The sequence below is a fragment of the Opisthocomus hoazin genome, chromosome 21, assembly GCF_030867145.1.
Source record: "Opisthocomus hoazin isolate bOpiHoa1 chromosome 21, bOpiHoa1.hap1, whole genome shotgun sequence".
NCBI lineage: Eukaryota > Metazoa > Chordata > Aves > Opisthocomiformes > Opisthocomidae > Opisthocomus > Opisthocomus hoazin.
This window is the reverse complement of record NC_134434.1, coordinates 16254615-16276299: the sequence shown is the minus strand read 5'-3', so window position 1 is coordinate 16276299 and position 21685 is coordinate 16254615. Positions and strand designations below refer to the sequence as shown.

The 21685-nt window shown below is 54.9% G+C and overlaps 3 protein-coding genes across 7 annotated transcripts; 1 reads left to right on the top strand and 2 right to left on the bottom strand.

The window, feature by feature from the left end:
- Positions 1–2498: 2498 nt before the first annotated feature.
- JMJD6 (jumonji domain containing 6, arginine demethylase and lysine hydroxylase) lies at positions 2499–14790 on the bottom strand. The gene is made up of 7 exons (XM_075440903.1): positions 14571–14790; positions 13553–13941; positions 10347–10633; positions 8890–9025; positions 8629–8767; positions 7865–7992; positions 2499–6196 (listed from the first exon to the last, which is right to left on the bottom strand). Exons 1-7 carry the CDS (start codon positions 14697–14699, stop codon positions 6160–6162), a joined length of 1245 nt encoding a protein of 414 aa, XP_075297018.1. The 5' UTR covers positions 14700–14790; the 3' UTR covers positions 2499–6159.
- Positions 14791–15200: 410 nt separating this feature from the next.
- METTL23 (methyltransferase 23, arginine) lies at positions 15201–17121 on the top strand. Its single transcript, XM_075440933.1, has 5 exons — positions 15201–15353; positions 15428–15532; positions 15993–16230; positions 16423–16507; positions 16781–17121. Exons 1-5 carry the CDS (start codon positions 15276–15278, stop codon positions 16947–16949), a joined length of 675 nt encoding a protein of 224 aa, XP_075297048.1. The 5' UTR covers positions 15201–15275; the 3' UTR covers positions 16950–17121.
- A 789-nt stretch (positions 17122–17910) lies between these two features.
- Positions 17911–21586, bottom strand: LOC104338953 (serine/arginine-rich splicing factor 2). Of its 5 annotated transcripts, none has more exons than XR_012766005.1 (4): positions 21475–21585; positions 20950–21358; positions 18850–20363; positions 17911–18345 (listed from the first exon to the last, which is right to left on the bottom strand). XR_012766005.1 is itself a non-coding variant. In XM_075440935.1 (4 exons), exons 2-3 carry the CDS (start codon positions 21309–21311, stop codon positions 20060–20062), a joined length of 666 nt encoding a protein of 221 aa, XP_075297050.1. In that variant the 5' UTR covers positions 21312–21358; positions 21475–21586; the 3' UTR covers positions 17911–19704; positions 20053–20059. The 5 variants fall into 5 exon arrangements, 3 of the variants coding, with proteins under 3 accessions (XP_075297050.1, XP_075297051.1, XP_075297049.1); XR_012766004.1 differs by having other exon boundaries at positions 17911–18961; positions 19601–20363; XM_075440935.1 differs by having other exon boundaries at positions 17911–19704; positions 20053–20363; positions 21475–21586.
- Between the last annotated feature and the right edge of the window lie 99 nt (positions 21587–21685).

Sequence of the window (21685 nt, the reverse complement as noted above, 5' to 3'; positions counted from 1 at the left end):
TCCCACCCAGCTCACCTTGTCCTCCTGGCTCCCCGGTAGCAATTAAAAAATCAGCATGCTGTTCTTCTTGTTGAAATGCAACATTAGGTTGCAACTGTCATGAAAAGGAAGATAGAAAGATAAATCAGAGGAATAAAAATCAAGTCCATACTGCAAGGCCACAGTGGCACGGGAGGAGGTACCGGTAGTACCCGCAATCAGGAGGAACAGCGGGGTTATCCGGAACCTGGGAGCACGCAAAATTGCGTCTCTCGGGAATGAAGAGCAGAGGCGAGCTGCTACGGAAGCATTTCGACAACGGCTCTGCGCAGCTTTCGGCCACCGCAGCGCGTGCCGCTTTCTGGGACGGAGCAGTGCGGAACGCCAGGCGCCGGCGTGCCCACGCGGAGAGCAGGGGCTCGCTGCGGGCTGTGCCCCCGGCCAGCACCCAGGGAGGACGTGGACGGGGCCCTGGGAGAGAGCTTCCGGCGAGCAGTTGGGACGGAGAGAAAAAAAATTGGGTTTATAGGTGATGGTAAACAAGTGCTTACACCAGCGTTTGGGAAGGGAAGGCCGGAGGTGTGCGCTGAAAGGAGCAACGCTGCGGCCGCTGCCACAGAGCCCCTGACCCGCCGAGGTGCTTCGTTCCGCATCGACAGAAGCAGCGCAACAGCCTCCGGGCTGCTGTCCCACGCGGCCGCAGCGCGCTTACCTGCGGCCGCCGCACTCAGCACAGCTCCTCGATGTCACCCACCTTCTCCCGCTTCCCAGCCCTGCTCCCACCCCACAGGCACAGCCGGGCACGGGGAGGGCCGGGCAGCGCGCCCGGAGCAGAGCCCAGCGCTCCGGCAGCCGCTCGGCCCGGCACGCGTCGCCCAAAGCCAAGCCGACAGCAGCGCGCGGCGCCAGGAAGGCGAAGCCCCTCTCGCCAGCGCTCGGCGGCAAGAGCCGCAGCACCAGGCTGCTTGTCGCACAGCCCGGGGACAGGGCAGGGGCAAAAAGCACACGTGGCGGTCTGGTAACGCGTCCAGCGACACAAACCTGCTCCCAAAGCACACCCCGCCACACAGCTGTACCCATGGCAGCGAGGAAGAGCTCGAGAAAGTCCCCAGAGCAGCCCAGAGCTGGTACCTGAACGCCATTTACAGCACTTTGGGAAACAGCGGTGTACACCAGCAGGTTTTCTTCAGGTCACAGAATGACAGAATGTTGGGGGTTGGCAGGGCCCTCTGTGGGTCCCCCAGCCCAGCCCCCTGCCCAAGCAGGGTCACCCAGAGCAGGGGGCACAGCACCGCGGCCAGGCGGGGCTGGAATATCTCCAGAGAAGGAGACTCCACAGCCTCCCTGGGCAGCCTGGGCCAGGGCTCCGTCACCCTCAGAGGGAAGAAGTTCTTCCTCGGGTTCAGCTGGAGCTTCCTCTGCTTCACTTTGTGCCCATTGCCCCTTGTCCTGTCGCTGGGCACCGCTGGAAAGAGTCTGGCCCCGTCCTCCTGACCCCCACCCTGCAGATATTTAGAGGCATTTCTAAGGTCCCCTCTCAGCCTTCTCTTCTCCAGGCTGAACAAGTCCAGCTCCCTCAGCCTCTCCTCGTAGCAGAGATGCTCCAGTCCCCTCCTCATCCTCGTAGCCCTCCGCTGGACTCTCTCCAGTAGCTCCTCATCTCTCTTGAACTGGGGAGCCCAGCACTGGACACAGCACTGCAGATGGGGCCTTCCCAGGGCAGAGCAGAGGGGCAGGAGAACCTCCCTCGCCCTGCTGCCCACACTCCTCCTCATGCACCCCAGGATCCCCTTGGCCTTCTTTGCACACAGGGCACGCTGCTGGCTCATGGTCACCCTGTCGTCCCCCAGCACTCCCAGTCCCTCTCCGCAAAGCTGCTCTGCAGCAGGTCCGCCCCAGCCTGTCCTGGTGCCTGGGGTTGTTCCTCCCCAGGGGCAGGACCCTGCCCTTGCCCTTGTTGAACCTCATCAGGTTCCTCTCTGCCCAACTCTCCAGCCTGGCCACGTCACGCTGAATGGCAGCACAGCCTGTCAGTGCATCCACCACACCTCCCAGTTTGGTGTCATCAGCAAACTGGCTGAGGGTGCACTCTAACTCTTCATCCAGGTCATTGATGAAGAAGTTGAACAAGGCTGGGCCCAGTACTGGCCCCTGGGGGACACCACCACTTACCGGCATCCAACCAGACTCAGCGCTGCTGATGCCAACCCTCGGAGCTCTGCCGTTCAGCCAGTTCTCAAGCCACCTCACCGACCACTCCTCCAGCCCACACTTCCTGAGCTTCCCTAGGAGGATGTTCTGGGAGACAGTGCCGAAAGCCTTGCTGAGGCCGAGGTAGACGACATCCACGCCTCTGCCCTCATCTACCCGGTCACGCCATCATGGAAAGCTATCACACTGGTCAGGCATGATTTCCCCTTGGTGAATCCACGCTGACTACTCCTGATAACCTTCTTTTCCTCCACTTGCTTGATGATGACCTCCAGGATAAGCTGCAAAAAAGCAACTAGCCACCAGGATAATGCAAAATAATTGATTTTATTTAAAATAAAAAGCAAACCCACAATCATCCAAACAAGACAATTAAGAGGATCCCAGCTCTGCTGGACGGGGAGATAAAAGCAGCGAAGGGCAGTGGCAGGGCCTGGAGCTGGCAGCGTGACTGTCGAACGAATCCACAAGCCCTCCCTTCCCCCTCTGCGAGGGGCTGCCGAGAGCCTCCCCCCACTGGGGAATTTGGTGATTCCTGCCCCGCGATGGCTGGGGGGGCTCGGGGAGGGAAACGCTCTCGGTGCCTTACGGAGGAGGGTGCTGCCTTTCTTCCAAGCGTCTGGAGAGGCTTCATGGGGGCCAGCGTGCCGAGCGGGACGGGGGAGGAAGGCATGGCGGTGCTTCCTCGGCGTCACCGCTCCCTGTGCGGAGAACCGCTGCCGAGATGGGCGCGCGCCTTGCTCACACCGGCAGGGCGGGCAGCGTGCTCATTCCCCTGCTCCCGAGCTGCCGCAGCGGGCAGGCCTGTACTGTCACCGGACCCAGAAGCACGGCCACAGCTCGCCCACCCCTTCGCCTCGCGCCAGAGCGGGCAGGACGACGACACGGCTACGCGCGGCACCACCGGGAAGCCCACAGCAGCGCGCGCTGCGCAGGGGCCCCGCGGCACGCAAAGCGGTGGGGTGGGAGCGAGAGAGACGGGTGCCCTGCATTCTTTGCAGCCTGTGGAAGCGAGAGCGCAGAGCCCGCTCTCCCCAGTCAGCCTGCCACAGACACGGCGCCGGGCACAAGGGGAGCACAGTTCTCAACTTGACTCTTCACTCACCCGGCCTGAACGAGGGCCTGGGAAGCGCCAGCTCCCCCCTTCCGGTACGGCCGGTGAAGCCGACCTCCTGATGAGAGAGAAGTCAGTCTAGCCCTATTTCAAAAACCCCGCGATGCAGCAGGACCTCCTGCTTAGAGCAGGCCATGAAATGCCAGCAGTTAAACCCAGAGAGAACAAAAAGCCGTGTCCTGCTGCAGCCTGCGTCCCCCGCAGCAGAGCTGGCAGGGCCCCACAGAACAGCACGCGGCCAAGCGCGCCGCACAACACCCCCGGCGTCTTCTGCTCCGCGCGGCGGACGCCAGCTTGGGAAGTCTCCGGTTGCTTCGGGTGCCCGGAACACTTCTTGTGGGAGGAGGACTTCAAAGCACCTTCCACAGTGCCGGTCCAGCCTCACGCCTCCCCTGCGAGGTAGGTATTTTCCTCAGCGACTACAAGCAGGCAGCAGCTCACCGACCCGGCCGAGGCAGGAGCCTGCAGGCGGCAGCAGCAGAGATCCCCGGAGTGCCGCACCCAGGCAGCCTCAACAGACACAACGTTGTTCTGCATGGGAGAGCGCCTTGCGGAGCAGTCAGCGCAGCGTGGCTGCTATCACGCCGCCTGCAGTCCAACCACAATGCTTGCTTTTCTGTGAGGGATGCCAAAAACCCACCGGCTTCAATCGGGACTTGTTTTATTCCACACCGTGGAAGAGTTCGTGGGCGCAGAAGAATGCTGTGCACGCCGGACCTTCCCTCTGGGCTTCTGGTGGTGGAGCTGCGGCCGGCCCGGCCCAGCGACCAGGCTCTCACGCACACGTAGGACTTTATGCCTGCAAAACTGAACCGCGCACGCCCAACGCAACGGCAAGCTCCCGCAGGAGCCGTCCCGGCGACACGCCGACTGCCAGGCCACCCCGGGGGGCGGCGGCCAGGCCTCTGCGGCCCCCCGCGCCGCGACACGGCCGAGACCCGGGCTTTGGCCGCGCCCAGCCTCGCGCTTCCCAAGGCACCGCTGCAGCCCGCTCCCGCCGAGAAGCCACGCAGGTCGCGCAGGCTGCCAGGCCGTTCAACTGGGCAGGGAAAAAGGCAACCTTGGCCAGAAATGCCAGGGGTTTGAGAAGGGCTTGTTTTTATTTAAAATGCAGTAATCTCGTGGAAGAACCTGCAGCAGTCTGCACAGCAAGCGTGCTCACCCATGCCTGGCTATCACAGGAAATCCAGGAGTCTGGACAGCTGCAGAGCGTACCAAAAAACCCTTTCCTCCTTCCGTTTGCCCACCGCCACGCTGCTCCTACACAAAGTGACTGGCACAGAAGGTTCAGAAACAGAGATCCCGACAGACATATTCAGGGTTTCCTTACCCAACAGGACATGGCCTGGTCTCTAAGAAGGGAGAGAGCGTTTAAACACGAAGAGACAAGGTCATAATGAAGATCAGAAAACCCAGACAAGCAGCATTCTGGGTTCCATCAAACCCAACACGTACAAGAGTCACAGGTAAGGCTGCCAATCTGCTTTTCAATTCTGCTGCCGGTGCCTGGGCATTGCTGCGTGTTTACTATGTGCACACCGCTTCCATGCTCAAGTTTCCTCTCCCAAACAAGAACGGCCACGGTGAGCTCCAACACCCACTCCTAGGGCTCAGGAGAGCGCCCAGGGCAGCACCCCAACCCAGCTGGCCTCTGGCTGTGCTGTTCAGACAGAGGAGCAGGAGCGTTTCCTCACGGCACACCTTCAGCCCGATGGACCTCTTCGCTGACGCTACCAGCACAAGCCCCTGCTAAAAAAACGCCAGCAGCTCCAACAGATCCCTTGGGGATGAGAGCTCACCTGGCATAACACAAACGCATCTACGCAGACTTAAGCAACACATTGCATTTTTAAAAAGCATAAAACGACAACACGTCCCCCTCCCAGTCCTTTAAAATTGGCACTGCAAGCTCTAGAAACACCTGAACCCACAACCTCAAAGAAAAGCCGCCGAGGCACGTGAACTGCGCCGGCCCGAAGGAGCGCACGGCTCCAGAACCGCTTGATGTCTGAAGCCCAGCGACGGTTGCTCTCTAAGAGTCAGACTTTGCCAGTTGTTCCCAGTGCTGAGCATCATGCCTGCACCTGCAGGGCTGTATTTACTGGCAAATGCTGACTTTCTCCCCACAATTTTTGCTGTGCAAGAAGCTCCAGGCTTCTCCCGCTCCGTCGAGCTTCCTCTCGCAAGGTGCTAGTGCATCTTTGTTACCGGCCATCATCACGGACGCAGAGCAAAAGCGAACGGACTGTTGCTGGTTCAGGTGTCCCACCTTCGATGTACGCGTGCAGACTAAGACCACGAAAGATGCTTCAGGTCGGTGGTCACCTCCGTGGAAGCTGCTTCAGTGTTCGGAGCATTCATCCCACCTTCCCTTCCTGAAATTCTGGTGCGAGATCCGCCGGACGCTGCGGTAAGCCAGCAGGGCTGGTGTTCCTTTCCTCAAGTGTACAGGACAACATGTAAACATATGACAGTGTCAAAGCAAGGCAGGTTTGTACATCTACCTGCTGGTTTTAAAAACAGTTCTTTAAAAACTGACCGTCGCCTTCCTTGCCAGTTAGGTGAACCGTTAAATACTTGGCATGTCCTTACCCAACGCTGGGCCATTAGTGCACTCGCTCGGGGCGCAGAGGGGACAAAGCATTGCACAACGTCGAGGCGGGGCGTTCCCCGGAAGGTATCAAGGAGCCAACCTTTGACAGCACTGAATGAAGACGGACGTCCGGACCGAGGGAGAGTGACACGAACGTAAGGACTGTGAGAAACAGAAGCAGAAGGGGGTAGGCAAGGGCGGGCGGGCTGGCTGCTAACGGAGCTTCGATCGGCAGCTGCCTCTAGGCGGGTGTTGGGATCCCTCAGGGGTAGCTGCGGCCTCCACAAGATTCCCTAATCCTGTCAAAAAAAGTACAACTGCCTGTCAACAACGATGGCATTTCCCCTCCCGTCAGGACACAAGATCGCAGCATGCACGTTAACAGGATGCTTGTTCTTCCGACAGAACTGTACAAGCTAGACAAGATTTGATGTTTGGAACTGTTTCTGACAACTCATCTGTCCCACAGCTGGAGCGGAAAGCCCACCCATCCTCACAGAGTGACACAACCAACAGCCAGGAGGAAAAACAGCGAGAGCTGGAAAGCCAGGGTTCTGGGCAATGTGTTCATTTTTAATCGTGAAGGTATTCACTTCAAAATTTAAAGTGCAAGCGACTTAAAAATGCGTGGGATTGTCAGAACAGACCTGCATCTGTACTCTGCGTTTTTATAGGTTTTTAAAAAACAAAAACCACCAAAACAAAAACCAGGGTCTGCATTACGGTTTGCTACCTCCTGCTGCTCATTCCCTGCCCGAGGTCACAACTGGCTGCTGACATGTCATAACAAACTCATCGTTAAAACCTCCAGGGCAAAATGAGCAGTCCGTCCCGCCCAGCTGTTTCGTGATGCTCTGTGCTTGTAGTTCAGTTGCGTGCAGTTACGAGCAACTCCTGAAGACAAGCGAGCAGCAGCACATCGCAGCGAGATGAACGCAGCCCAGACAGGAGCAGACGGGTCTCTGGGCAGAGCCCTGCGCTGGGAAGTCAGGCACGATACCGGGTGTCCAGACTCCCTCGGGTAAATCACCGCTGCACACCTTTAGCAGCCCGCACAGCAAGTCACCGCAGCGCCTGCGTCCACGGCCAGCCTGGAGCACCCGCCAGCTCGGGACCCAGGCAGCACCCTGGCGCAGGCAGCCCACTCACGCAGCCGCATCCTCTAACCACACTGCAAGGAGTTTGCTTAGGAACTTTGGCAAGCCTTTGCTGTATGAGAAAAATGCTTCATTTAGCAAGGAATTTCTACCTTCCTCCTTGCGGTACGCATCCAGATACCCAGTGTTTTCAACCTGGCAAGTCCAGAGAAATTCCTTTCTTGGCAACTCTACCCTAAGCAATATCTGTTCTTAGTTCTGCAATATTAATGATTAATGTTCCCTCCCTCCAGACTGATTAGAAACCTGCCTTGTTTTTTTTTCTTTTTCTGGAATAGGTAAACACAGACATTTGGGATTTGGAATGAATTTTGCCTTTAATAGGTAATGCGCCAAACTGAAGTAATTCAGGCAGCAATAAAAGAAACTGTACAACTACTTGAAGGTTTTCTGCTTGGACAACACTGCATCAAAACCCGAGTCCTGCCTGATCATTCCTCATCTTTACCTGTTTGCTATTCATTTGTGCTCTCTGAAGAGCACAAGTGAAATATCCCACCTCTCCCATTAAAAAAAACAAAAACTTTCTCTATGAAAAGAGACAACTAGGAAAAGTAATAAAACTTTATTAAATAGAAGTAAAAAACCCTGATTTTTTAAAAAAGTATTAAGAATCTTAGTTTTCAATTTGGAACAATTAAAATAATTCATGGAGGGAAGATACCACCGCTGCCCAGCTGCTCTCCACTCCATAAGGGACCCCTGGCTCTCCACCCCTCTGTCCTGACGAGGCACCCTGTCGTAACTCTGCCAGCTCTGCCTGGTATTGTCTTTTGCCTGTTTAAAGCCCAACAGCTGCCCTCGGGTCACCTGGAGGAGCTGCGCTCTTTGCTCACGCAGTCGTCCTGGGAAGTTGTGTCGCCGTTACCCATCATGCTGCACGTCCTCCGCTTTTTCCTCCGGTGCATCATCCCCTCTGTCTCGGAGCCAGAGTCACACTAAAGTATGGAGAGACGAAAAGAGGACTCAGAGAAGTTTTGTGCTGTGGGATTCACTGTACGAGTGACCTCAGCAGCCTGAATAATGAATATTCAAAGAATGTGCCATTTTAGATTAGACACACGAGATCAATTTTCAATTAAGAACACACATGTTCTCAGATTTCATCGCTGACTCAGCTGGCTGAGCACAAGACAATCCATGCATTCCTTTCGGCTCCCAGAAGGACCTAATTTTCCGAGAGCCGACCCGGTGCCTTCTGCAGCACTTCGGTGCCCAGGAAAGTCCCCCCTCATAACTGACAGTCTCTGGTTTGGATCTTGTTCCCTCTCCCCCTTTTTACAACACTCATCTTCCAGCCCTTTTACACAAGCATGGCTTAGCTGTAACAGTGACAGATTTATATACGATATAAACCTAGATCAAACAAACCACACTGATTTAGCAATACCAAGCGAGGCTTCAGCAAACAGAACCTGCTAAGGCCACAGGCTCCTCCACCACGTAGATTTGTTTAGCTGCTTTCTATATTTCCTCCATAAGACATGAATATCAGGAAGAGGACACACGATCAGGTGTGGAAAGAACAATATAATGGCAGGGCGCGGACCACCCACTGCAGTAAAAAGCATTACCTCTGAATCGGAGTCTGAGGAGCTGGAACTGGAGGAACTGGAAGAATCGCTAGAACTATCGGAAGCAATACCAGTAGATTCCTGCAGGTCAACCGAATCGGCCAAGGCTGCCAAGTCAGGATGCTCCTGCTTTAGGATCCTACAGACAGTTGAAATCTCAGAGTTAGCCTCTGGATAGTGACACTGCATGTAAATGAGCAGGGTATTTTGGGGGTTTGTTTTCAATAGAGAATACAAAAACAAAGCTACTAAGTCTCTTACCTGTACCATTTCCGTGACAGTTTGGGTCTCCCTCTTACTGTCTTGTGCCACACCACAGGGAAGTTGGTACAGCTGGCAAAGTTTTGCGTGATGGCAATAGTTGTGTCAAGATTGAGAACTACGTGCCACCAGCCACCTACAAATGCAAAACCAATGACCGCTTCTGGCTACGCAGCAGAAAGCAAGTTCAAGAACAGCCACAAACACTTATTCCATAGCACAGGTGGAAACCCAGGGGAGTTTGCCACCACAGTCGTCTTTCCTCAGCCTTAATTCAGCGTTTGCTCCCATCTTTTGCAGACTCCTGTTTGTTACAGAAGGCTGGTTAACGTTCTGACCGCATCATCCAGCTCATGAGCAGTACTGAGGATCTGGCCTGACAGCAACACACAGCCTGCTGACAGCTTATTTGACAGCAAGCGCCACTGCAACCCAGACCGCACAGAGACCCTTCCTGTTAAGCTGGAGAGCCCTTCCTGTGCTGATTTAGTAAGGTTCTTGTGACTACAGACTAACCTTTCATTTAAAAATAGACACAAAATTGTTTCCCCACACAGGATAAAAATAGACAGTGGTGTTCTTACAACCTGCTTATAACCTCCTAAGAAGACTAAGGAAACATTTAATGGAACCTGACAGCTACAAACTCTTAACAGAAGGCACACCGAGGATTCACCAAGAAGTGCCAAGACAATCGCAAAGCACTCTTCAAACATGAAGCCAGCTGTACGTTGAGACAAGCAATGGGGGTAGAAGCGACGGGCCGTGCTGCACAAAATGCAAGATTTATAGGTTAGAATTTGGCACCGAGCTCACCCGCTCCATCCACTAGCCACCTCACCTCCCAGTTATAATGGGCGCACAATGTGCAGCCGCTCAAAGAGAACGGCATCTTTATCAGGTCTTTCTTTAGCTTTTGATTTCAAATGCAAGACAGAGCATAACCACCGAGAGGTGGGTGGAGAGTGTCAGTGCCTTTAAGCAGTTCTTTTCCCACAGCAAAGAAAAATTCATGTGCAGTCAGACTACCCAGGCTGCAAAATTCAGTCATGAATTTGCTACAGTGCACATAACCACAAACATTTTCGTCTAAGAGTTACTACTACTCAAACACCTCTATCATTTTATGCCTCGACAGCTTCCTGTTACTGCAATTTACTTCAGGATCACACTCCTGCGATGCTGCAGCTGAGGTCCCATTTCTTTTGTCATCTGCACCACAGGCGATCCTACGCTGCAGGCCACGTACGTTTCAGGATATTCAGAAAATTCAGACTGAACAGCCTTAAAGGGCACCTTGCAACATACAGCCCTTTTGTAACAGCTCAGAACCGTTTCTTCTGTAAGAGAAGGCCCGTATAAGACAGCTAAAATATTCTTTACATCTCTACTACACACGAACACTAAAAATACGCTTTTCTCTCCCAGAATTCCTTGCTGCCGAGATCCATACGTACCTGGCACAAAGACCGTCTCGCCTGGCTTCTGTAAGATTTCCAGGGGTTTGAATTCCGGGGGCCAGGTGGGGAGCTGCGTCCTTGGGTAGATGACATTGAACCAAGTGATGGCCTCGTCCTGCTGGTTCCCGCCCTCTTCTCGCGTCACCTTGATCAGCTCCCTGGGAGTGCTGGTAGGGAACAGGCACCAACGCTTATGCCCCTGGACTAGGGCGTTCCACGCACTGGTTCCCAGGGGGTCAATGTGAATTCCTGTTCCAGAACGAGGTGGGCCCATCACAAACCATCTGCAGGAGAGCAAAAAAAATCCTTTAGTCGTAGAGCAAGCAAGTAGTTACCTTCTCTTTTCTTCATATTGGACAGATGATTACAGCTGTTAATTTCACATACAGTTAGAAATCAAGGTAAGTACAGTTCCGTAATTTATTTTCTTCAGACTGTCAGGCTCACACTACAGAAAAAGATACGACGTGGGTTTAACCTAAAAACCAACACGAACTGGGACAAGAACGACTCTGGCAAAAGAAAGTGAAGATAGCTTTTTAAAACAAAATATAGCTATGGAATATAAACAGTTCTTCAATGAAATACATACTTAGTTTAAGGTTTGTGAATGTCATTAAATCACAACAGCCTGCATTAGGATTCTTACCATGCAGGGGGATTCTCCTAATCCTGTGTTTTTCTAGAACCTGCTACTCGGATGCAGAACAATGAGGAACAAACAAAAAGCGACACAAGTAAGGAGCAGAGCAAAGTTACACAGCCCTGGCCTCGCTCAATGCCTTCTGCTTATTGGCAACAGGCTTCTCATTCTCACGTTGAACCAGCTGGAGCTTACTCTGCAGTGACCCTTCCGGATTTGGTGTGTACATTCTCATTCCCCATTTGCAAGGGTGATTTCTCCCTATGGAGAACTTGTCTGCTACACACGTTTAACAGCGCCTTCAGTCGCTCATTACCCTGCAACAGAGCAGTAAGACCTACCACACCAGACAAAGCAGTGCAAGCCAGGTGACTTAATACCGGGTGTCAAGAGGAAGAAATGGCAACAGTTGTTTAATGGGCAGCAGAGAGGGCAGAAGCTAAAGCACCAACCAGACTCTGCCATCGTATGGCTGACAGGCCGGCGATACCCAGCAAGAGGAGCTCAAAGGTTCAGAAAATATCGGAGGTCACCAAGCTCTCCACCTCCCCTTTCTAACGCAGGTGTAAATGAAGCTGGTTTCCAAGTATCATCCACTAGCACCAGCTGTAGGACTGCCAGTCTGGTTATCAAGCTGTGCTCTTCCTACTTCAAGAAGGAGCCGTAAAGACGTAAAAAAGCAGGTGTTTGTCACTTCTGCAATCAATTCACTCTTCAGAATGCTATTAGTCTTGGAAAGCTAATTAAACCACAAGCAGAACAGTCCATGCTTTTACTGAGAAGCCAGAAGAAATTACACACATAAACATCTGCCTGGTAGAAATACATGCGTTCCAATACCGTTTTTCTGACTATAACCTGAACCTACACGTGCAGAAGATTTTAAAATCCTCATTTAGCAATACTGTAATTTACCAGCATTTTCCTCCAGGCTTTTAATTTACAATGAACATAACCCAGTTTGCCACAAGACAACAAATTTATTGCTAAAAACTTCACATCCTACAACTCCAATTTAAACGCAAAAACCCCACACCGCCTCAAACTAATATAGCTGCTTCAGTAAATGGCTTCCAAAAGTTACTGCCCTTAATTCAGAACGGAACAACTCCCATAGAGATGCTCTGAACAGCACCAGTTCTTACTTTCAGCCCTATACGCTGTCACTCACCTCCCAGTCCAGAGGTCGACCTGCACAGTTCACATCCTGCTCGCGTCACCAGACCGCGCCACGTCCCGCGGGATTTTCAGTTCCGCTCAGAAACTGCTGGATACTTTCATCTGTTTCTGCCCCCAGACGAAATCCCTAACCCCAGGAGGCACCAGTGCGCTCTCTTGCATCACTCATCTCTCAGAAAAGGTAACAGCCTCAAACCAACCCACGTTTTCCAGAACAAAGGACAAGAACTGTGAAGACCAAGGTCACGAGCGAGGAGCTCAGCAGTACCTGTGGGTGGGGAGGGCGTGGCAGAAGGAGATGCCGATACAAGCGAGCCACAACCTGGTTACCTAGTTTACCTATGACTTGAATAAATGATTCCCAGTTCTGTCAGCGTACTCCATTTCTACTAGAGACTACACCTGGTGTGCCTTTGTGTTTGATCACAGCATTAAAAAGGGTCTGTTACGACACAGCAAAAACACCTACTGCAGTGGTCTTCAACAGAATTAGCTTCATGCTTCACTCCTGCAAAAGCACAACTGGACTACGGACACGTGAAAGAGCGCAGAGAAGAGTACCACTATTCACTGCTTGTTCTACTGTGTTAAGAAAAGAAAGGAACAATAAAAAACCCACATCACAGCCTCACGTCACTCAGAGTGCAAGGCACTCTCTGACAATTATAATGTGGCTGCAAAAACTTTAATTACGCGGGAGCGTTCAGCTGACGCTCATACTGCCGTGCGGCGCTGCATGAACACAGACAGACATCCCTCTTGTATCTAACAGCCCAAATACAAGGGTGCTGCATTTGATTCCAGGAATGAAGCGCCATTTCAACCCTTCTTCAATCACATGCAAAGAAAGAGTCGAAAAGCCTACACAGATACGAAATATCGTCCTCTCAAAATCGTGTGAAGGGGAGCTAAGAACTAGTCTCTACACTTCATATTAATCTGCCTTAAGATCTTTACTTCAAAAGGACTGACTCATAATAAAATCCCACGTTATACATAAGCCACCAGTGTAGAACCCAGGCACTAGTCCTGAGGTACTTAAAATTTGACAGCTAGAAGGCACACATAGCAAGGCATCAATCTTCCTAACTGTCTGTAACAACGCTATTGTTTTCAGAATCTAAGAAGTGGAGTAAATTGACTTAGGGGGAAAAAAAAAAAAGATAAAAACCCCATAAACTTGTAGCAATGCTGGCGACAGAACCAGAAATTGTGATGCACAGATCTGGCCTTCCCTCCCTCTGGGTGACGTATGCACGCTCATTTCAGAACAGCGGACGTCAAGCTATCACTTTCTTTGACACAAGACAACCACAGCTATTTAGGAGCAGCTAACGAGGTGGAAAATGTGTAGGTTTATCTCACTGTCTCTGCACTATACCTGTAAGGGGGCCTTCGTTTCTCCCCTGCATACTGAAACAGATCGTCAGTGAAGAATTTGGGTACTTTGTAGTCCTCCAGCAGTTTCCTGCGCTTAGGATGCTCTCCGTAGCTGCTGTCAAAGATGTAGAGCGGGCTGTCGTCGCGTGTGGTCTCCATATACTCGATGTAGTATTTCATCTTCATCTTCACAGAGTAACCGTCATTGTCCTCCCCACATTTGAACTTCTGGTTCCTATACTTGCGCTTCAGCCGCTCCAGAGTCCACTTCTCCTGGGCAGACCAGCCCACCTGGGCGTTCAGCAGGACCACGGGCTTGTAAGGCTTCTCGTAACGCTCCACAAATTCCTCCACCGTTAACTGGAGCGCGTCTGCCCTCTCCACGTTATCCTGCGAAGCCGAGAGCGACAGAGCAGGTGTCAGGGCAGGCCAGCGTCCTAGGACTGCGCTTTCGAAGCCGGCACGGTGGAGCTTCACGCCCACGCCCTGCTCTACGCACCACGCGGGTACCCAGCCACGTGTGGGTGATGGCAGGCTCCCCGGGGCCGCAGCCCCATCCCCCGCACCCCTCTCCTTGCACCCACCGGTAACACCGGGAGCCGACCGGCCCCCTGCCCACGAGGTCAACCCCCGCACCCCCCCCCGAGGACACCCCCCCCCTCCCCGAGGTCAACCACCGCCTCCCACCGAGATCACCCCCCCCCCCACCGGGGTCACCCCGGGGCAGAGAGACCGCCCAACCCCTTTGCCTCATGCACCTCCCGCGCCATTCCCTCCCCTCCCCCGGGCAGTTCCGCGGCCGCTCCCGCACCGAGGGGGCCCAGACAGCCCCGCGGGGGCTGCCCGGCCTCCTCCTCCCCGCCCCGGCCCCCCCCGGGGAGCCCCCCCGCAGCCCCGGCCTCAAGACGCGGCCCTTCCCCGCTCCCCTCAGCCTCCCCCGGCTCCCCTCGGGCTTCCCCGATCCCTCCCCTCCCCGCCCCGCTCCCCCGGCTCCCCTCGGGCGAGGCCCCGGGCCGCACCTTGCAGGCGGCCGGGCTGAGGGGGAAGGTCTCGCAGTAGTTGTGGCGGGTCCAGTCCAGCGAGTCCTTCAGCTCGGGCCGGGCGCTGCGCTTCGCCTCACGGATCCGCTTCTTGCTCTTGTGGTTCATGGCGGCGGCGCTGGGTGCTGGTGGCCGTGGCCGCCGCCGCCCCCCGCCGAGCCCCAGGCTCCGGCTCCGGCTCCGGCCCGGCCGCGGCCCGACCGCACCTTCCAGAATTTTCACCTCCTTGCCGCCGCTGTCGCCGCGGCCCCGCCCCCGCCGCCCTCCCATTGGTTGGCTGCCCCGCCGTCTTCCTCAGCGCCTCGCCCGCCCTGCGGCGCTGATTGGCCGAGGCGGCGAAGCGGCGCGGCCGGGCCGCCATGTTGGGAAGGAGGGCACCGGTCGCCCTTGGCCGCGCGGCGCCGCGCCCGCTCGCCGGAGGGCGGCCCCGGGACCCCCTCCTCCCCGCCGCCCTTCCCCCGGCGGGCCCGCGCTCCGTGCGGGGCTGCGCGGCGCTCCTGGCGGCACCGACCCGCGGCGGGGGGGGGGGAGGGGAGCCCGCCCGGCCCGGTTTAACGGCGGCGCTCGGGGCCGGCCGCACGCGCAGCCCCCCGCGCGGCGCTCCGCGTGACGCCACCCCCGGAGGAGGCGCCGATTGGCCCGCGCGGCCCGGTGCCACACGTGGCCGCCCGCCATTGGGCCGCCATGGGGGAGCCGCGGCGGCGCGTGCGGCGGTACCGGTTCGCGGAGGGCCCGGAAGCGCTGGCGCTGCGCATCCCCGAGGTACCGGTGGGGCGGGGCGGGGGGCGGCGGGGCGCGGGGCCGCCCTCCAGCTCCCGCCCCCCGCTGTGTCGCAGGCGCCGGACGCGCAGTACGGTACCCACGTGTGGCCCTGCGCCGTGGTCCTGGCCCAGTTCGTGTGGGCGCGCAGGAGGAGCCTGCCCGGCCGGCGGGTGCTGGAGGTACGGCCCGGTGTGTGCCCCCCCGTCCCCCGTGCTGGAGGTACGGCCCCGTGTGACCCCCCCCCACCCGGTGCTGGAGGTACGGCCCGGTGTGTGCCCCCCCGTCCCCCGTGCTGGAGGTACGGCCCCGTGTGACCCCCCCCCACCCGGTGCTGGAGGTACGGCCCGGTGTGTGCCCCCCCGTCCCCCGTGCTGGAGGTACGGCCCCGTGTGACCCCCCCCCCCACCCGGTGCTGGAGGTACGGCCCAGTGTGTGCCCCCCCCTCCCGGTGCTGGAGGTGCGGCCCGGTGTGCCCCCCCCGCACCCCGGTGCTGGAGGTACGGCCCGGTGTGCCCCCCCACCCCCACCCCGGTGCTGGAGGTACGGCCCGGTGTGACCCCCCCCCACCCCGGTGCTGGAGGTACGGCCCGGTGCGTGCCCCCCGGCCCGGCCCCGCTCCACCGGGCGCTGCCCTTCCAGGTCGGGGCCGGCGCCAGTCTCCCCGGCGTGGTGGCCGCCAAGTGCGGGGCAAAGGTGACGCTGTCGGACGCGGAGGAGCTGCCGCGGTGCCTGCGGAGCTGCCGGCGGAGCTGCCGGGCCAACGGGCTGCCCCGCGTCCCCGTGCTGGGGCTCACCTGGGGGCGGCTGGCGCCGGCGCTGCTCGCTCTGCCTCCCGTCGACGTCGTCCTGGGGGCGGACGTCTTTTACGACCCGAAAGGTACGGGCGGGGCGCGGGGGGGGGGGGCTCGGGCTCGGCCAGGAGCAGGGGATACCGGGCAGTTCCGGGGCCGTGCTCCCCGGGTTTGGCACAGATGCGGGTAGTCCCGCACGGGTTTTTAACGGGCGCTTTGTGGAACCAGGCGTATCTGCCCGAGACTAAGCCAGACCGCTTAATCTGCCCCCGCTACAGACTTTGAAGATATCCTGGCTACGATTTACTTCTTGCTGGAGAAGAATCCACAGGCGCAGTTCTGGACCACTTACCAAGTGCGAAGGTAAGCTCTCTTGTCTGATTACGACTCAGATCTTAATTGCTGTCTGGGCTCTCCCACCAGAGCCTGTCGGCTTCCCAGGCTGGCACTGGCCCAGTAAATCCTGGGGCTGTCAGCCACAGGGAGCCAAGCCAGAAAATAACCCCAGAGCCACGATTTTACCGCTGCAAGCTCAGTGTTGCCAGCCGTTGTCTCCAAGTTAGTGACAGCCCCCTGCGATCGCCGCCAAAGTTCCAAACTCGGACTGCGTTTCTCACACCGGTGTTCCCCCCTCAGCGCCGACTGGTCTATCGAAGCTTTGCTCTGCAAATGGAAACTGGAGAGCGTCCGCGTTCCCTTACACTCGTTCGGTGCAGACAAAGAGCACTTGGCCGGCTCTTCTCTGCCAGGAAGACACACAATTGAAATGATGATCATCTCACTAGCAAAATCAGATGGTACGTAAGTTTATTCCACTTGTTGGTTCCAGTACAAGATGATTAACTGTTCACTGGAGCACGGATCTGCAGAAAACGGTCCTGCTTACAGCAAACCTCATGCACAGTTTGGGGGAAGCTGACCCCTCAGCAGTAATTCTTAAAACATGCATTGTAAAAATAAACCTGTTCAATTGTTTAGCTATGGCTTTTGAGAAATTTGTGCTCCTCCCCCCAGACCATGTCACAGTTCAAAGACTCAATTCCGTTATGTAAGCCACGACACAACATAGCTCAACAACCTGACAATCCACAAGATTCAACTTAAATTCACAGCTTCAGCTATGAAGAAGAGTTAACCACACTCTTTTGAGAGCGAAAATCTCTCCGTAAGGTCTGTTGCCCCAAGATTCATACACAAAAGCCAGCCCCATTGTTTTTAAACGACTCTGCCACTAGCCGTGCAGTCTTGGAACATACAAACTCCTCAGGTTTGTAGAAAAGTACTTTTAATCCTCCATCAAGCCAGACTGCAAGTATTCAGATGTTTCCACTCCCGTTTAAAATACATGCATAAAGTTAACAAGGCATTACAGTAACCCTTGACACGTGACAGCTGACATTACAATTCATTCGGTATCCAAATCAAGAGAAATCATCACTGTAAGATTAGCTACCATCAAGCAGCAGCCTGTTGAGTCAGGGCAAGCACACAGCAAACACCGTTAGTACCGCGCACGCTTATCTTCCGTAACAGTGTGCAACGGACCTCTGCGATTTGCCTTCGCAGCCTGGCGCGCAATGCTTGCCGTACCACATCTGGGTTAGTCACAGCACCAGTGAAGTTTGCCCACAGTAATTTAAAAGCAACCCCAGTGGATAAAATTTATAAGCAGTAGAATGCATTCAGTTACTATATAGAAGTTAAAACATTGACAGTATAACTGCAGAAATCTTTTCAAGCTAAAATAAGCTGACTCAGACATTAAGTTGAGAAAAGTTAACACAGAAAAATGTTTAATATTAACTACAGAGACAGTGGGTATAGTACAGAATGTCTTAAGCAAAAGATACACTGATCAGTACTTACAAAGGAATGAACCATTTCCTTTCTCAGCATTACATTTCTCATATGCAAGTTCATATACGTAGGTTGGTAGGTTTTACCATTCTGGAAAAAATAAGGTGTGTATATCATCGGCTAGATGTGCTCACTGTATGCTCCGTTATTTTTACGCAAGGCCCGGGTGACTGGAAGTGCAGTTGTCAGGCATTTTAATTAACTGGACAGCCATTTGTTTCTGCACGACAAGGCATCGTTACACAGGAGCAATCAGGAGAAAACAGGAAACAGCCAAGCACTCTGCACTGCAACACGCCACCTTAACAGCTAACCAGCATTACTCAACTGCTACACAACTGCGCCTAGTGCACAAAAATACATAAGAGAAGAGATTAGAATTGAGTCTGATAAAACAATCCTTTCAAATATCAACTGTCACCTGCAAAGATTTCTAACAATTTAAATTTGAATATACTATTTCAATTCAAAGTAAAAAAAAAAGCATTTACAGTAAGTTTCAATTTGAAGTTTTGCAGAATTTTATTTAAGGAATGAAGACAAAATTGAGAATACTTTTTTGACAGAGTTAGCTACTCAGCATATAACGGCTGCATGTCTCTTCAGTATGAAACTGGAGGCAGCAAGTTACCATCAGTTTTAATTTCAGATAAAAGTCAGCACTATATAAACAAAAATGAAGTTTTACCTCAAATATCCAAGCCAATAATGAAATCGGTAGTCGTTCACTTCACTAAATTACAAGAAATTTGAATAACAGCAACAAAATGGCACATAAAATGTAAAATCTGCCACTTGAGGCGCAACTTAAACAAGTAAAAAGTTAGACAAAAATGTTACAAAATAACCTTTTCAACAGCTGGTTGCTCGTGCCAGGGGTCTCTCCAAGGGACTGCAGACTCAAGCGATCTTTTCCCCCCAAAGGCATCCTTTATGTAGATTCTCATTTATCTGATGCATCTAGATTTGAAGAAAGAAAAGTTCAGCCGGGTTCCTACCTTGTCTCTCGGTTGTGTGGATGACTTCAGGTATACTGCTAGTTGTGTTTCAACTGGCTTTGCCTAATTTAATTAAGTTTTAGGAATTTCCATAGTGTCCCACCTCCCCCCCATGTGTTGCATGGCCAAACGTAAGGTTCTGTCAAAGTATTTAGTTACAAAGAAGAGTAAGCATCAGGCTGTAGACCGAGCCACCGTTAACTTCCAATCAGCCTGTTCAACAGTGAATTATTAAAAGTTTGTAAGAGTTATAAAACTAATACTTCTTCATAATGACTTAACTAAACTCTAATTAGCATTCAAAACAAAGTGTGACTAATTTTGCTACAATTATCTAACTTCAGAGCTAGCTTAGGCCCTTTCCTTTTAAAAACAGGACCAAACAGTTTGAAGGGTTAAAGACACACTATCCTTTCCCCACCCGGTGTATCCTTAGACGCCTCTTCAAGATGTCGACTTGAGGAAAAACTAGTTTCCATGGTTGTCTCGTTGCAAGGAATTTGCCACTTTTCTAGAACGGTTACCTCCAGTCAGTATAACGGCCACTGAACCGATCTTCCGTTAAAAAAGGATAGTGCATCTTTAACATTTAAAGACAAACCTGCTCCAATACACGCCCACAGAAACTGGTCCCTGGAGGATCAGCCAAATCAGTTAAAATCTGCAATACTGGCCAATATTCTTTTAGCAAACAGGAGACCGCAGCTTTAAAGGGGAAAATGCAGATGTTGGATAAATACAGTAAGAAATAATCATTTTCATCATAGGTTGTCTCTCATACAATATTTTATTAAAACCAAGCCATTAATCTCTCAATAAAACATTTTCTCTGTAAAAAAATTTCTCCGCAGAAAGCCCTTCGGTATTAATTTCCCTAAACCAATAACCAAAAAGCACCACTTGAGGAAAAATAATAATAAAAAAGCAGCTATCAACGTGCCCCGTTAGGATTCCCTTGGTTCAGGCTATTAATAATCTAAGAACTACCCAACGCCCCACCTAAGTGCTATAATAAAGTACCATGCAACATGTGCTGATCCCGAGGTACATTACCATGCTCCTAGGAGGACACAGCTCCTTCTTCTTCTGGAGACTTGGGAGGGCTCTTAGACCTGGATCTAGAGTTGGATTCCCTCTTTGAGGCAGGGGGAGGGCTTCTAGACCTAGACCGGGATCTGGACCTGGACCGGGATCTGGAGACAGACGAGGACTTTGACTTGGATCTCCTGGCAGACCTGGACTTGGAGGTGGAGCGAGACCGAGAGCGTGTGCGAGACCGGGATTTGGATCGACTGTAGCGGGACCGACTGCGGGACCTAGAGCGGCTCCTGCTTCTAGATCGGCTGCGACGGCGTCTTCTAGGGCTAAAACCAGGAGCAGAGGGAAAACACGGCGGTTAGAAGTTGAAGGCGGGCGGCACAGCAGCCTTCAGCCGCTGCTCCGGGACAGGGCGGGCGGAACGGGACCCACGTGGGCGAGGAACGGAGCGCAGAGAGGCCGCCATTGTTCAGAGCGAGCGGCCGGGGGCGAGACCCTCCCGTTCCGAGGGGACCCCGCCACTAACCCCCTACCCCCCAGTCCCACCACTAAGCCCCTACCCGCCCCAGTCCCGCCACTAAGCCCCTACCCCCCAGTCCCGCCACTAAGCCCCTACCCCCCCCAGTCCCGCCACTAAGCCCCTACCCCCCAGTCCCACCACTAAGCCCCTACCCCCCAGTCCCGCCACTAACCCCCTACCCCCCAGTCCCACCACTAAGCCCCTACCCGCCCCAGTCCCGCCACTAAGCCCCTACCCGCCCCAGTCCCGCCACTAAGCCCCTACCCCCCCCAGTCCCACCACTAACCCCCTACCCCCCAGTCCCACCACTAAGCCCCTACCCCCCCCAGCCCCGCCACTAAGCCCCTAGCCCCCTCCCCCCCGAGCGGCCCCCGCGCCCCCCGGCCGCTGACCTGCGGCTGCGGCGGCCGTAGCCGCTGCTCCCGTAGCGGCGGGGCGGCGGGCCGCGGCGGCTGTGGTGCGAGTCGGGCGGGCGGCCGTAGCGCGCCATCTGCACCCGCAGCTCGCGGCCGTCCAGCACGGCCCCGTCCATGGCGTCCATCGCGTCCTCCGCGTCGCGCTTGTCGTGGAAGCGGACGAAGGCGAAGCCGCGGCTCTCCTTGGTGTACCGGTCCCGCGGGATGTAGACGTCGCCCACGCGGCCGTACTTCTCGAAGACCCTGCGGAGCGTGTCCGGGGAGGTGCGGTACGTCAGGTTGTCCACCTTCAGGGACGTCATGCCCTCCACGTCCGGCGGCGGGCGCCCGTAGCTCATGGCGGCCAACGGCCCCCGAGGGGCGGCGGCGGCCGAGGAGAAGAGACCTGAGGGAAGAGGAAAACGGGGGGCGGTCAGGCGGCGGCGCGGCCCCGAGGGGGAAGCGCCTCACGCCGGAGGAGGAGCGCCGAAAGGCGGGGAGCACGGCGGGACGGGCACCCACCTCCGGGGTGCGGCGGCCCGAGGCCGGAGCGGAGCCGGGCGCTGGTACCGGGCGCTGGTTCCGGCCGCCCGCGCCCGCCGCCGCGAGGAAATGAGCGGGCGCCGCCCGCGCGCGCCGACTTAACGCCACAAAATGGCCGGCGGCGACCCGGAAGCGAAAGCGCCTCCCGGCGCGCGCCGCCCGCCCTCCCCCAGCGCCGCCTTTTCCTTAT